General features: G+C 36.3%; 1 protein-coding gene across 1 annotated transcript in view; it reads right to left on the bottom strand.

The window, feature by feature from the left end:
• The window catches only part of ARL15 (ARF like GTPase 15), a 416961-nt gene that overhangs the window by 208583 nt on the left and 194190 nt on the right, over positions 1–14188 (bottom strand). The window contains exon 4 of the mRNA XM_068535336.1: positions 8350–8558. Within this exon, the coding sequence (XP_068391437.1) occupies positions 8350–8558 (209 nt within the window). The remainder of the gene's footprint in view (positions 1–8349; positions 8559–14188) is intronic.

The following is a 14188-nucleotide window of genomic DNA, read 5'->3' on the forward strand; positions in this document are numbered from 1 at the left end:
CTGCTGCACACTATGAATAGCTTTGCAATCACTCTAGCAATTGGTTCTTCAAGTGCCTTTAGGTTGTCAATTGTAATTCATTGGCTCCAGGCACCTTTTCTCTTTTCATTCTCTTGAGGTCTTTTCTTATTTAATTTGCAATAATATTAGGGAATGTCTTCTTCAGACATGTCACTAATGTCTTTCTGATTATGAGGCTTGGTATACATGTGACTTTCATACATCTGCCTGTTAAAATGTTTCACTACTTCCCTTATGTCTGATATGGGATGGCAATCTTTGCAGTATCTTGCAAGGAATTTAGCTTAATCTTGAAGTCTTCTTTCTAAAGAATAATCTAAAGAATCCGCTGTAAAATACTCTCACTGGAGTTAATTTATGTAATTAGTTATTATTTTTGTAACTTCCCAAAGGCGTAATTTTTCATTTTTGTAATAAGAATTAAGCTCTCATATTTTCCTCCTAGAATCATGCTCTATTTTTTTAGTACATACAAATTATAAATTTGAGCTCTTACACAACTGAGAAATAGTTAAGAGATAAAGGGCTCTGACTATTTAGAAATCAATGCCTATGTTTTTAGACCCTTTTCAGAAAACCTATCCTCAGACATCTCTTGAGAGATTATATAAAGAAAATATTCAAACTATTCAAAATGAGTTCTGATGGTTCTGCACTAGAGGAAGTTTATTTTTCTTTAGAGAAGAGAACAAACAAACATATCTCTTGATCTATTTAGGAAACAAACAAACAAAAAACCTTTAGTGTATTAAGTCTCAAATCCCTAGTTCTGGGTCCAGATTAACCCCTCTCATTAGTTGTAGCCATTCCGGAGTAACCAAAGGTATTTTTAAGCAGACACTATGTAATAATAATAATGATAATAATTATCATAATGATAATAACTAACACTTATTGTGCTTTTTATCTTCAAAGCACCTTACTGGCATTAACTATGTGTCTATCTTCAAATAAATTTAACTCGACAAATGTTTTATTAACTTTGTAAGCTATGGAATGTGTAGTAACTGAGTTTCTTTGCAAATGAAATAAATAAATAAAACTAAGAACCAAGGAAATGATTCTGGAAACTTCTGCCTCAGAATCATTTGCTGCCTTTGCTGAATGAGAGTTAATCAAATACTTATTTTTACAAATTACAAAACTGAAATACAGATATAAAGGGTGAAGTTCACCAGTACAACCAATCAAATACATATTGCTTCAAATAATGAAGAAGTAAAATAATACTGTTTGGATAAAATCAAACTCTAACTGTATTAGTTATGGTTCATTATTGTAAAATATTTAAATATTTATAGGAAGAAAAACTGTTAAATGTAAGAATTTTAAAAATCCTTCTAAGTTTCACAAATGTAATAAATACTTTCATTAATTTACACAGCTAAATTTGTTTTTATACATTTTTTATTATGTTTTAACTTGAATACATTGCTTTAAAATCATCTCAATTATGTTCCCATAGAGTTTCACCATATACTATACCAGTCTCCACATGAGAAATATAAACAGTAAAAGATAGTTTGTGATGCTAGCAAGTGAAATAAGCTCTATATGGTTAAAAGATAGGCAATTAATAAAAACATATTAAAATAGTATTATTCAGGCAGGATGTCCTCACTTTTTATGAGGGACTTGGGAAGAAAATAGTAACCTGTTGTAAGCAAAGTCCTCAAGTGAACAAATATAAGTACATAAAAAGAAATTAAAACAAACTTGTAAATATGGTAGTTAACAGATTGAAGCTTTTAAACACTATTAACATGGTTGGAGTGATGAGGTTTCATAGAAGATGTGGTTCGTGAGCAATATTCAAAGGCCAGGGTTTGATGCAGAGGAAAAGGAAAATTTTTATATTCAAGGATGTAAGTAGATGAGTCATACTGAGTAAAAGGAGAGTAGGGAAATCTAGACAAAGCTGATGGCATTAAGCCAACAGGGAAGCATGTACAGAAAGACTCAGAGGTAGTACTCATTCAAACAATATATAGTGAGCACAGAGACATAAACAAGAATTCCTGTCCTGCAAGTAGCTTGCAATCTTGAAGGGTAGACTGAAAAGTTAATAGGCAATTAATTCTAATCTTTATGATTAGGATAAGACCAGGATGCCTTGGGAAGTCACAAGGAGGGCATCTATCTCAGCCATTGGTATCCAGGAAAACTTCTTGCGACACATAAGTTTTAGGTGGTTTTCCTACGGCGACAGGAATAGTGAGTAGTAGATGAAATGACAGAGAAAAGAAAAGGGAATTCAATTCTCAAGCACATTAACCTGTTAAATCTATGGTGTTTCATTTGATTCTAGAAGGAATTAGGAGATAACACTGATTTTTAATATGGGTATCGTGAAAGACAGAAAGGAAGTCTGTTCTTTCCGGTCTGTGTTGGGGGATAGGAAGGAAGGGAGGAAGGGAGGAGATGTGGGGATGTAAACAACCAGGGAATTCTGAAAAGTACTACAGGTGAGAGAGCTGGGCACTAAACTGTCTGGAGGAGGAAAGTAAGAATTGGAAGAGGTTCCAAAACTTGCCAGCTTTACATAAAATGAACATATGCATGTGACTGAATAAAGGACGAAAGTGGAAAGAAATGGGGGTTTTATAAAAGAACATAATGAATTCGTTTTGCGTATACACTTTATATTTTCAAATGTATTACTTTGTTATCCCACCTAAACAATTTTCTTGATAGAAGGGACCTTTCTTATGAAACATATTTGTTAACGGGAATTTCTTTAGTTTTCAGTGGGCAGGGCATATTCTCATCATATTGCCTGGTGGGTGCAAGAAACACAGGTATACAGGGTTCCCTAGAATGGTGAGATCCAGATGGCTAGATTTAGAATCAATGAAATCAAATATACAAATTAATTTTTTTTCAAGGAATGCATATAAAAAGAAAAAGCACATCAAAATACAATAAAGGGACTTTCCTGGTGGCACAGTGGTTAAGAATCTGCCTGCCAATGCAGAAGACACGGGTTCGAGCCCTGGTCCAGGAAGATCCCACATGCTGCGGAGCAACTAAGCCCGTGTTCCACAACTACTGAGCCTGCGCTCTAGGGCCCACGAGCCACAACTACTGAGCCCGCGTGCCACAAGTACTGAAGCCCACGCACCTAGAGCCCGTGCTCCGCAACAAGAGAAGCCACTGCAATGAGAAGCCCGCGCGTAGCAACAAAGACCCAATGCAGCCATAAATAAATAAATAAACAAATAAGTAAGTAAATAAATAAATAAATTTATTTTTTAAAAGTACAATAAATAAAATATTCTGGCTCTTTCAAGTAGTCTCTAAAAGTTGCTCTATAATAATGACACTTTTGTAATTAACTATTGAAATGATTGCGATTTCAGCTTCTCTTGCAAGTGAGTAAACAGTTTCAAGAGATCACTGAGTCATTCAATGGAAAACTGATTTCCAAATGTTCTCATTATTTCCCCAAGATTAAACTGTAACAGAATGGAGTACATCTGTAAGGAATGGACAAAAAATAAGTTGTACCTCTTATATCACTTTAGGATAAGTGTACATCCCATGAGGGAGTTTTCAAACTGCTCACACAATAGGTATGTACACTGTTCTATGTGAAATCGAATCAGTATTCTAAAATGCTGCCAAGAAGCAGGTCAAGATATTTGGAAGACTCTTAAGATTTAAAGTATATGACACTTTACAATGATTATACCACACACGCACACAAACACACACTTTTCTCTCCATATACAGAAAGTAATATTAAATTAAGCTGAGATTTTATGTGATTTAAACACTGCTTTGCACTTCTAATAAAAGATTTGTCATGTAAAATCAGAGATGACATTCATTACTTCATAGAACTACCAGAAAAGAACAGCTCTCCTGTGAAGCAGTGTAAATATAGAAAATTTAAACTAGCGGATTATTTACAGACAAACAGTGTCCAAAAATTTCAGTCTTGCAAAACTCTCTCTGACCCTTTGTAGGAAGGGGGAAAAGTACACGACGTAGAAATAATTATCTATAAACAAGAAGTAATTATACTTAAATGTAATAGTTAAATAACATAAAACATATATTAGCACTCTCTTCCAGAAAATGTCTAGACTAAAAAGTGAGAACTAGATAAACTATTCATGACACGGTGAATACTGAAAGTACTATTCAAAAAACATGAATATTGATAATCAAAACAAAACATGGTCTAAAAAAGTAATGTTTATATCATTACAGAAATACTCACAAATACTCTTCTATTCTTCTCAAATAGAACACCACATTCTATGTACATCACAATAACGAACTAAATTACAATTGAGCAAAAACTGAGAAATGCCTGATTACAAATTTCAACTTTAATGCTGACATCCTAATTTATAAGCTGGATTTTCCTATGCTACAATTAATGAGCCATGGAACCAAATAGTGTCACCTGACCTTATAATTCTACTTCAAAATTCTATGTTTCACAGTTTTCATCCTTTTTTACATTTTTTAAATTGAAGTACAGTTGATTTACAATGTTGTGTTAGCTTTCATATTTCTTAATATTGGCTTTAATATAAAATATTCAAGTTAACTCAGTATTTTTGATGTATTATTTCTAAAAAAGTTAAATACTTTTGGATTAAGGAGATGAATGAATATCAAATCAGATTAGATTGCTGAAAGGATAAACTATTTCTTTCATGTTGACAAAATGTGTTATTTTATAAGACATGGTAATGCCCAATAAAATGAGAATAAGATTTGAAAAAGCTAGGAGGTAAAAGAATCACAATCAGCAACTGTGTCAAGGGAAAACAGGATTACTTTTATTGGCTACTCTATCAACTTAACTTCTCATAAAATCCTCCTTCAGAACTGAAGTATGCTCTCCTGTGGGAGCTGTAAAACAAATTAGATACAATACAAATAAAAAATTAGATTCAATACAAATAAAAAACCAACCTATTTACCCTTAAGATGATTCTTGTTTTAGAAAGCTTTATCATTTATATTAGAACAGAATTTTCCCTAATGAATCAAGTGGGTCACTTGACATAATTATAGATTTTTATATTATGTTTTCTACAGAGGAAAATAGTTGATATGAGTAAATTCTGGAAAACTGTGGTAACTACACTTCCCTAAAGTGAATACAACAAACATCTGTTGCAAGAACTGCTTGGCTTTCAGACAGTATGTAAAGGGTGTCCTTTTTCCCAGTGTTTTGTTATTACAAAAAAAAAAAAAAAAAAGCTTATTTGTTAAAAAACATGTTTCTACTATCGAGTCTCAAGGCACAAAATCTTAAAATTCTGGTAAGTTAAACATAGGTCATTACCAGGTAGGTATATCACAGAAAGGGAAACTATGCAATGCACAAGACTCCACTTACTTTCTAAAAGGGCAACAAAATAATTGGGCATGTTGCCCTCTGTCAGTGGGTTACATAGTAATTTTAACCATTGTTCCTATCTTAACTTAGTTCTCAACACAAACCTAGCAAAACTCACATCATAGAGGAGGGAACTAAATACATAACTTCCTGCTGATTTTCATCCTCTGTTGGAATCCAAGCGATAATTCAGCTTTCTCCTTTGGATTTCACCGGCTCCTACCAGCTTCTAAGCTCAGTGGTAACCTGATATCCTCATTAAATGATAAATGAATTCTTAAAGTTTTACTCCAGTGACAGGATAAATAATTGCAAAATTTTTGCATAATGCATTAAGCACAAAATATAATAATTTCAATGGGAGGAGGGGAAGAATCAACGAGCCTCTATGCCTCATCTTTTCTTAACTGCAACAAAGAATTGTTCTGTGCTTCTTGGTAAACTGAATGCGTTTTCCCTGATTCTGAAAGAACAGAATTTTACCTAAAATTCACAGGTATTCTGCAGAGTAAAACACCATCTTTTTAGTATTTGGAAATTCCACAAAGTGCACACAAATGAGCAGGTACAAATGAATAAAAATGTTTATAAGCAACAGAGCAGCACACAGCACGTAATACCTTTAGGATCAGGAAAGAAAGTAATAAACAGATGACGACTTCTCAACACATTTCAAGTAACACGTAACTTTGCTCACTTCTCAATCTTCTACCTCCTCTTCTACTCGTGCCTACTCCCAACCATTTTGAGGTTACTATTTATAAACAAGTTTAAGATTCCATTTTACAATTCCATTTTTATGCTAACAATAAGGTATTAATTTAATTCCTAAAACATTCCTAGGAGTACTGCAGCAAAGCATGATAATAACTACACTGAGAAACCTCTGTTGTTCAAGGAATGGGGAAAATAGGAAGCTTCCATTTCTTTCTCTCCCAAATCCAAAGTAAGTTTAAGCACTTCATTATGTTTCAATAAGTTCAAGATCTACAATGGAATTTGTCCATGAATTCAATTAGGGCAGTCTAAAATGTTAACATGCACCTGGAACAGTACGTGTTTATATAATCATAGGGAAAATGCTTTACATAGAGCAGTCCTCAAAATGGTATTTGCAAATTCCATCACAAGTCAAAATTTTGAGGAAAGTTCATTTAAAATGGATATGAGTAAAAAGGAAAGTCAAAGTCACATATGTTCCACTATATATACAAGTTTAGAATAATTTTCAAAGTATATCTATGATTACTCTACATTCACAACTTCTTCCTACTAAAAGATGAATCACAAAAAGATAGCAGCCCTTTTCCTAGGAGAGACAGCCAGCCAACAGCCACATGGCATACTCCAAAGCAATCAATTGTTAAAAGCTTCCTTTATTCAATGTAGCAGGCCTTAATTCCTATGGAGAATTACCATGAGTCATATATTAGGTTTAAAGAACTCATTAGTTTCTTTTTTTGATGTCTATGGAAACATATAAACAGTTTCTTAAATTAAAAAGCAAAAAAAGAAAAAATTATATTTTCCACAATGAATCTCAGAATACCAATGCATTTTCAGCAAAGCACCTTATAAACATAATCTAACATTCATAACTACCCATCATTATACACTATTATATCCATTTTACAGACAGAAAAACTGGTGCTAAGAAGTTAAAAGATGTATCTGAGTTCTGAAGAACAGATCAGGAAGGCACCTAATTATAGTGCTGAAGATCTGCACATTGATGACTGTCTGAATAGATTTGTTACTCTTTTTATCTTAATCATTTAATGTTATCCATAAGGTATTTCACAAAATCTAAAAAGGAACAAGGTGCTAACTACTTAATGCTGAGTTAGGCAACTAAAGATACACGTAAGCTCTATTTAATAAGAAATCCTTGCCTTCTTTACTATTTTTCTAAAATAAATGAAAATTCTCTACATACAGTACCTCCTACACTTCAAATTAATCCCACTCACTTCTCATTTTTAAAAAATCACATTATTCCCATTTTACAGGTGAGAAGACAGGCACAGGGACAAAGCTATTTGCCCACGGGTCCCACACAAAGTGGGAGAGAGTCTGGAGTTAGGACATGTTATGTCCTTGGCTCCTCATCCATTTTTCAGACTAAAGGGCAATGTGGTTCCTATTATTCCGAAGTCACTAAAAGAAGCACACAATTTTTGAAGTGGGGGGGGGGGCGTGGGGGAAGTAATGGAACATATCCTGAAAGTTACAGGTGTAAAGGAATACATCAAAAGTTTTGATTTCACTGTTCTTAAGGTTAAAATTCACTATAATTTAAGTTTTGAAAGCTATTCACATATCTTATTACTTTAGCACCATGAATCAGAAACTCTGCTGAGACACTGATTATCTGCCCAGAATTAGTCTCATGCTTTTATAGGAAAGATACAAGCTAAGAAATGAAATTAAATATGGAAGATAAAGAATGGGTCCATACTAAAAGGTATTTGCTGGCATGGAACCTGCAAGATAAGACATCAATTTTCAGCCTGGCTGATTACAGAATAGGACCCATTGCTTCTCGTCCACAGTGAGCATTTCAGAGGGACAAGAACACGACATTTGAGGGCAGGTGATGCATGGTAATACACACGACGCATTCCTTGAAAAGAAGAATGAACTAAGTAAGCTGTCGAGGTAAAAAAAAAAAAAAGTTAAATGACCAGGCCTTTAGCCCTTTAAAATAGATGAGAAATATATTCTTATAAATCCTTTAACTTTTGCTAAACAGTTAAAAAAAAAAATCTATGGTCTCCAAGTGGGGTTAGGGGTGTGAAAAATAATTTTTATCAGATTGATATAGGCTTTCTGTTTTCTAAAAAAACTTAGGTTTCGTGTTGCAAAACCAGCATATCTCCAATTACAAGAATCTTTTCCAATTCCAACATGGCAGCAAAAGTCAACAAACAAGACAGACAAAGAGCTGTCGCCTTAATGAGACATACCTCTTGTACTGATCGAGCGGCTGGCTTGTCTTGATGATTGGCCAATATTAAAAACGGTAAAGTGCATAACTGTGGGTGCTGAAGAGCTGAGTGCAGTTCATTTCTAGCAGTCTCTAAATCATCTTCCGAAGAGGCACTGTCTAATACAAATATTACCCCTTGAGATCCTTGGTAGTAGCGGCTCCAGTATTTCCGGATATTATCAGCCCCTGTCAAAAACAAAACAAATTCTCTTTTTAAAGACAGCTTTCAGCAACTGCAAAATGTTCCCAACAGTAATTTCCTATTGGAAACCAATGCGGCTTTAAAAATTAAGTGCGGAGATCACAGATGATGAGAACAAAGGCATTAGAGCCAATGGGTGGATATGGCCTTGAAGGAGAACACAAAAGTTTAAGAGTCATTCTTCATGCCTTTCTTATCAAAACATGGAAGAAAGAATCAGGACAAGTACTTCTTAGACTTAAACACAAAAGAATGTTTTCAGATTTTGCTTAATAGTCCTGAAAAAACTACCCTCTCTATAGACTGAGTTTGAGCCTAACTCAGACAGCAGTATAACCAAGCTGTTCACCAAGGGTTCTCTCCATACCATGAACATTATCTTGTTGACATTTTCTGAGAACTGCTTACACTGATCAGGACAGCCTTGTTTAATTTATCCAGAAAGTTAAAACTATTAGCACAATACCTTTATGTGTCAAAGTGCTAAAGTTTGTAATGAAGTGAAATCTTGGCCTTTGGTACATCTGCCTAACACCATTAGGCAATGAGCACACTCATGGCCTCAGTCTGATGGGATGTTCATAGAAAAAGATATTGAGATGCTCATCAGCAAGGGCCAAGTCTTATTCCTTGTCATATTTCCAATATCTAGCATAATGTACAACTCAAAGTGTGATACAGGAATGAGGGAAGGAGGAAATGAAATTATACACTCATTAGGCTTCCAACTCTGAGGAAACCGGGGCCAAGAGAGGTGAAGTGACTAAGCTCCATTCATGTGTATAGCAAATCACAAACTTGAGATCTGTGTCTGAGTTAGTAGGCAACTTGCCCAGGGAAGGCATGGGTATTTCCCATTACATCATGATGAATACTTCCTTTTCTTTGATTCATGAATAGCATGGGCAATTTTTGTGCATATGTGTGTATTGGGGGGGGGAAGTTATATAACCAATACAAGTTATTGGTTACATAACAAAAATTAGATATCAAGGAATTTCACCAATTTAGGGCATATAATCAAGTTCTGACCACTCAATAACTATATTTTAGGCATCTCTTGAACATCTAGCTCCAGTGGTGGATATACTGTGCTGAGTGTTAGGGATTCAGAGTAGAGACTGGAGTTGGTGTGCCAATTGTGTGTCTCTTCCCAGCACTGTTCAGTGACATCATTTTGGTAGCTCAAAAATGGATAGGGTAGGAGTATTTTCGCCAAGAAAAATCAGCAAAAGCTATCTGTCAGGTCTTTTCTTCCCCTGGAGAGCCAATATGCCACTAGATGACACTGAGAAGCTCATATTTTTCTGGGAGAAATAGAATAAAAAAAAAAGATTATAATAAAGAGTAATAAAGCACTGTGATAGAGGAACTTATTAGGGTTCTCTGGGAACAAGAGATGAGGCATCTTATCCAGACTGGGCAAGTCTCTTAAAAGAGTAATATCAACCAAACATCTACCATTTATTAAGAACTTCTACATTCCAGGCACAGAGCTAAGTATTTTCAAAAAAAATAGCTCATACACTTCTTACAACAATCTTAAGAGGGAGGTGTAACTGACTCAGGCTTTGACATTTATTTTGAGGTTCTGAAATCTGGGGTATTCATCAAAATACTATGTGAAATAACCAGGTATATAATAAGAACAAGGGCATTTGATGTTGAGCAACCTTAAATATGTAAAGACAGGGGATATGAGCAGGGTTAATGCCAATCAGGCAGGGTCCAACCAAGAAAACAAAACAAAGAGAGGAAATTTAAGCCAGAGATTATTTAATATAGGGAATTAGTTGCATAAGTGATGGTGGAACTAAGAAAACAATAGGGGCACTGAAATTAGCAACATCTTAGGTCAGGTTCCCTACATGCAGAGCCTGAGACGGCATTTCTTACACACCTGAGTATAGACAGAGTGCTGTCAGGAGAAACAAGAGAGAAAGAAGCAAGCCAGAATGGGGGAAGGAGCTACACAAAGATATGGTTTCAGAAATGTAGCCTCAGTCTGATCCAATGAGCAGTTCTAGAATGTGGACTGAACCACGGAATTTGCCCCATCCAAAAGGCAAGGGGGCTGGGCTGTTATACCCCTGAACAGTCATTGGCTATGAGCCACCCCTGGGGAACAGGAGGGGGGGCTGGGGCATGATCTCATAATCTCCCCAACATACTTGGTTGAGGCAATTACTGTCAGCCAAGGGCAGGCCTCTGGAGAAGGGTACAGGTGTGAGTCATTAGCAGCCAATACCCACAGCAGCTGGGAGATGGATGCACTGGCCCAGTAAAGGAGATCTGGGTAGGGTACCAACAACATCTGCTACAGGCTACATCCAGACATTATCCATATGGGAGAGAAACATCCATAAGCTTGAAGAACAAAAGTAGGGACAGTGTTACCTGGTGGTAAATGTTTAAAATAACAAAAATGCTGTGCGCACATGTATCCATACACAAGCTTTTTATACATTTTACCTACATAAAGGATGTGTAGCACACAATTTTCATATAATAAGAATATATGCAACATGCTTTATCATAAATTCTATAGACCTCACTAGTGCTCACAGAATGCTTTCATTGATTTCGCCAAACTTTTGTATCCATAGCCAACCAGCAGTGGAGGTTGACCAACTCCAGTTCTGAAATAAATGTTGGTTGTGCTAAGTGTTTACATGTATTAAGTCACTGGCCCATGACAGTCTTATGAGGTAGGTACTTTTATCACTCTCATTTTATCAATAAGGAAATCAAGACACAAAACAATTACATAATGTGTCCAAGGCTAGGCAACTAGGAATATATTTAGGTCTACTGTGATTGAAATAGAAGGATCATCGACCAGAAAGGTGACAAAGCTAAATAAAGAACTCTACTACCACATGAGCCAAGAGGGGGAAAAAGGGAACCTGCTAGAATAAAAGGTACCTAAGTGCTTATATATATTAATGCTCAGAGTGGGAACCTGTCCAAGAACATTTCCCAACCAATTAATTCAACGAATAGTATTATTGTCTATTCTATACAAGTCACTGAGCTAGGACCTACAAGAAGTATTTAGAAAGCCACTATTCCTCTTAGCTCAAACCCTCAAAGCCTGTAAAGTAATGCTGATTACAATGAGGTCTGCAAATGTATGAGAGGAAAAAAACATGGCCATAGCATTGGAGAGTATCCAGGGAGTGAAATATAAGGAGAAGAATACTAGATGCATGTTTTAATGAAACTTGTTCACTGGAAATATGTGCGACATACTGGAAATCCAACTTGTGAAGTCCTCTTTCAACAAGAAACTATTTTCACCTGTCACATTTAGGAGACCATAAGGAACCTAGTGAGATGAAATGACAGTCCCAGGCCTGTGTTGGTGGATGAAACAAACCCAAATACCATAACTTTTTAAAATGCCCTGTATACGACATAATATATGAATATGTTATTAATATTGCAAAGACCCCTTTCTTCAATCTCCTGCTACACAGTCATCGGCCCAATCTTAGCATTTCTGACTTTCATCACAAGCACTGAGGTTGGAATTGTAAGTTTCAGTTCAGCCTCCCACACAACCGCTTTAGTCAGCAGCAGCCTCAACCCAGATCAGGGCCGAGGAAACCAGGAATGGGGTGGGGGGTGGGATACAGCTGTTCAGTCCAGCTGAGTGGGCCTTAAGTTCACTCACCAACTTCAGATGAGAAAGGGATGTGTCATCCACCCAGCTGCCAGGTGCTTTGAGAAGTGAGCCTAACTGGGGAAATTCGGAACACCTATTTGATTGCCCACATCCCAGCATTCCCAACCTACAAACCAAATCCACACGGGGTAACACACACAGGACAGCATATCTAACAGCAGTCTGAGCCTGCTCTTATTCTAATGACTGGAAATTGCGTGCTCTGCGTCCCTAAAATTACAATTGTTATATAAAAAGGATAAGTACCAAACTCAAACCTGATCTATACTTTGTTCATTTAGATTAAAAATCAAAGGGGTGGTCTAAACAGTAGAGAGCTTGGGTGGAAGGTGCTGCCGAATGTCCTCATTACCCAAGATCTGAGATCTCCTTACTGAGGGTTGTAAGGAAGTCTTGGGAATCTAAGGGTTCATTCTGAGAGCCAATCAGTTAGGATAGCCTGGTTCAAGGTACCACACAAGAGCAGTGATAGAAGACAGGAGCATAATGTCCTCATTGGGCAGGTTCATTTCTATGGCACACCATGGACTTTTTAATTCATTAATTCATTCCTCTAATAAATATCTACTGAGCACCAGGCATCGTCTTAGGTGCTGGGACACAGAAGTAAACAAAACAAGACCAAACTTTCAGTCTTTATAAGGCTCACATTCTTTACCAGCAGAGCCAGTCTACCATTATAGAGGTTAAAAATGCCAGGTACTGGTATTCCCAGCCTCTGTCTCTTGCAGCATGGACATCTGATTCAGTTCTGGTTAAACAGGACTCGACAAAAGTCTGCTGGGAGCTTTTGGAAAAGATTTTGCTCCTCATTAAAAAGATAGATGCCCAAAGAGAGCCTCCTCTTTCTTCTACTGTTTAGATTTCATTAGGTGATCAGGTGATGCTTTGAACAATGTTAGCCTCCTAGCAACCTTAAAGGAGACATACCAACATACTGAGGACATCAGAATAGAAAGACAGAAAGAACCTGGGTCCTTGAGAACGGTGCTGAGCAGCAGAACCTATCCCCAGTTCTGTCTTATAAGAACTCATTCTGTGAGCACAGTACATGCCAATTATTCAAGCCAATTTTAGAAGACTATTTTGTTATTTGCAGCCAAAAAGATGCTTAGTCCCCTCATGGTAAATTAATATGCTATGAATAAGTTCATTGAAAGAGTTGCTCTTTGAAAGGTGGACCCGATGAGCTAAAAAACAAACAAACAAACCAGGAATATGCAGGAGTCAACTACAACAATAAAACAGTTGCTCCAAGTTTTCCCTATGGAAAATCTGATCTCTAGACCAGTGATGTCCTACTGACCTTTTGTGATGGAAAAAAAAAAAAAAAATTCTACATCTATGCTTTCCAACATGGTAGCCACTAGCCACACGTGGCAATTGAGCACTTGAAATGTGGTCAGTGCAACTGAAGAACTGAATTTTTAATTTTATTTAAATTTACTTGATTTTTCCCAAGGCACTCAGCAGCCAGAGAACGCTCCCAGACAGAGAATTCCAAGAGGTTTAAGTTGTTGAAAGTCAGTCTGGTGCTCATGGAAATGGGGTTATGGGGGACACCAACAAAGCCTCCCTCAGCTACCCCCCAAAAGAGCATATAAATGTCAATTTAGGCCATGTGACTAGCTGTTGGCTCATGAGCAGAAAGCACACACACACAAAATACAATCATTATTATGTGTAAATAAATATCCAAGACTTGGTTTATGTAATTATCCATATACTTTCGGGCAGAAGAAGTAGCCATTCTCAAAGAGTGTTCTTCAAGACTCTTTCTGGAGACCCAGGAATCAACACTGTTTTTATAATTAGAATAAGACGTTATTTGCTATTTTCACCACACTGACATTTTTGCTAATGGTGCAAAACAAAGGTGAATAAATTTGAGGGTAACCTAACATGATCAGAAGTGCTGGCTTCAAA

Source organism: Eschrichtius robustus, chromosome 2 (genome assembly GCF_028021215.1).
Source record: "Eschrichtius robustus isolate mEscRob2 chromosome 2, mEscRob2.pri, whole genome shotgun sequence".
Classification (NCBI taxonomy): Eukaryota; Metazoa; Chordata; class Mammalia; order Artiodactyla; family Eschrichtiidae; genus Eschrichtius; species Eschrichtius robustus.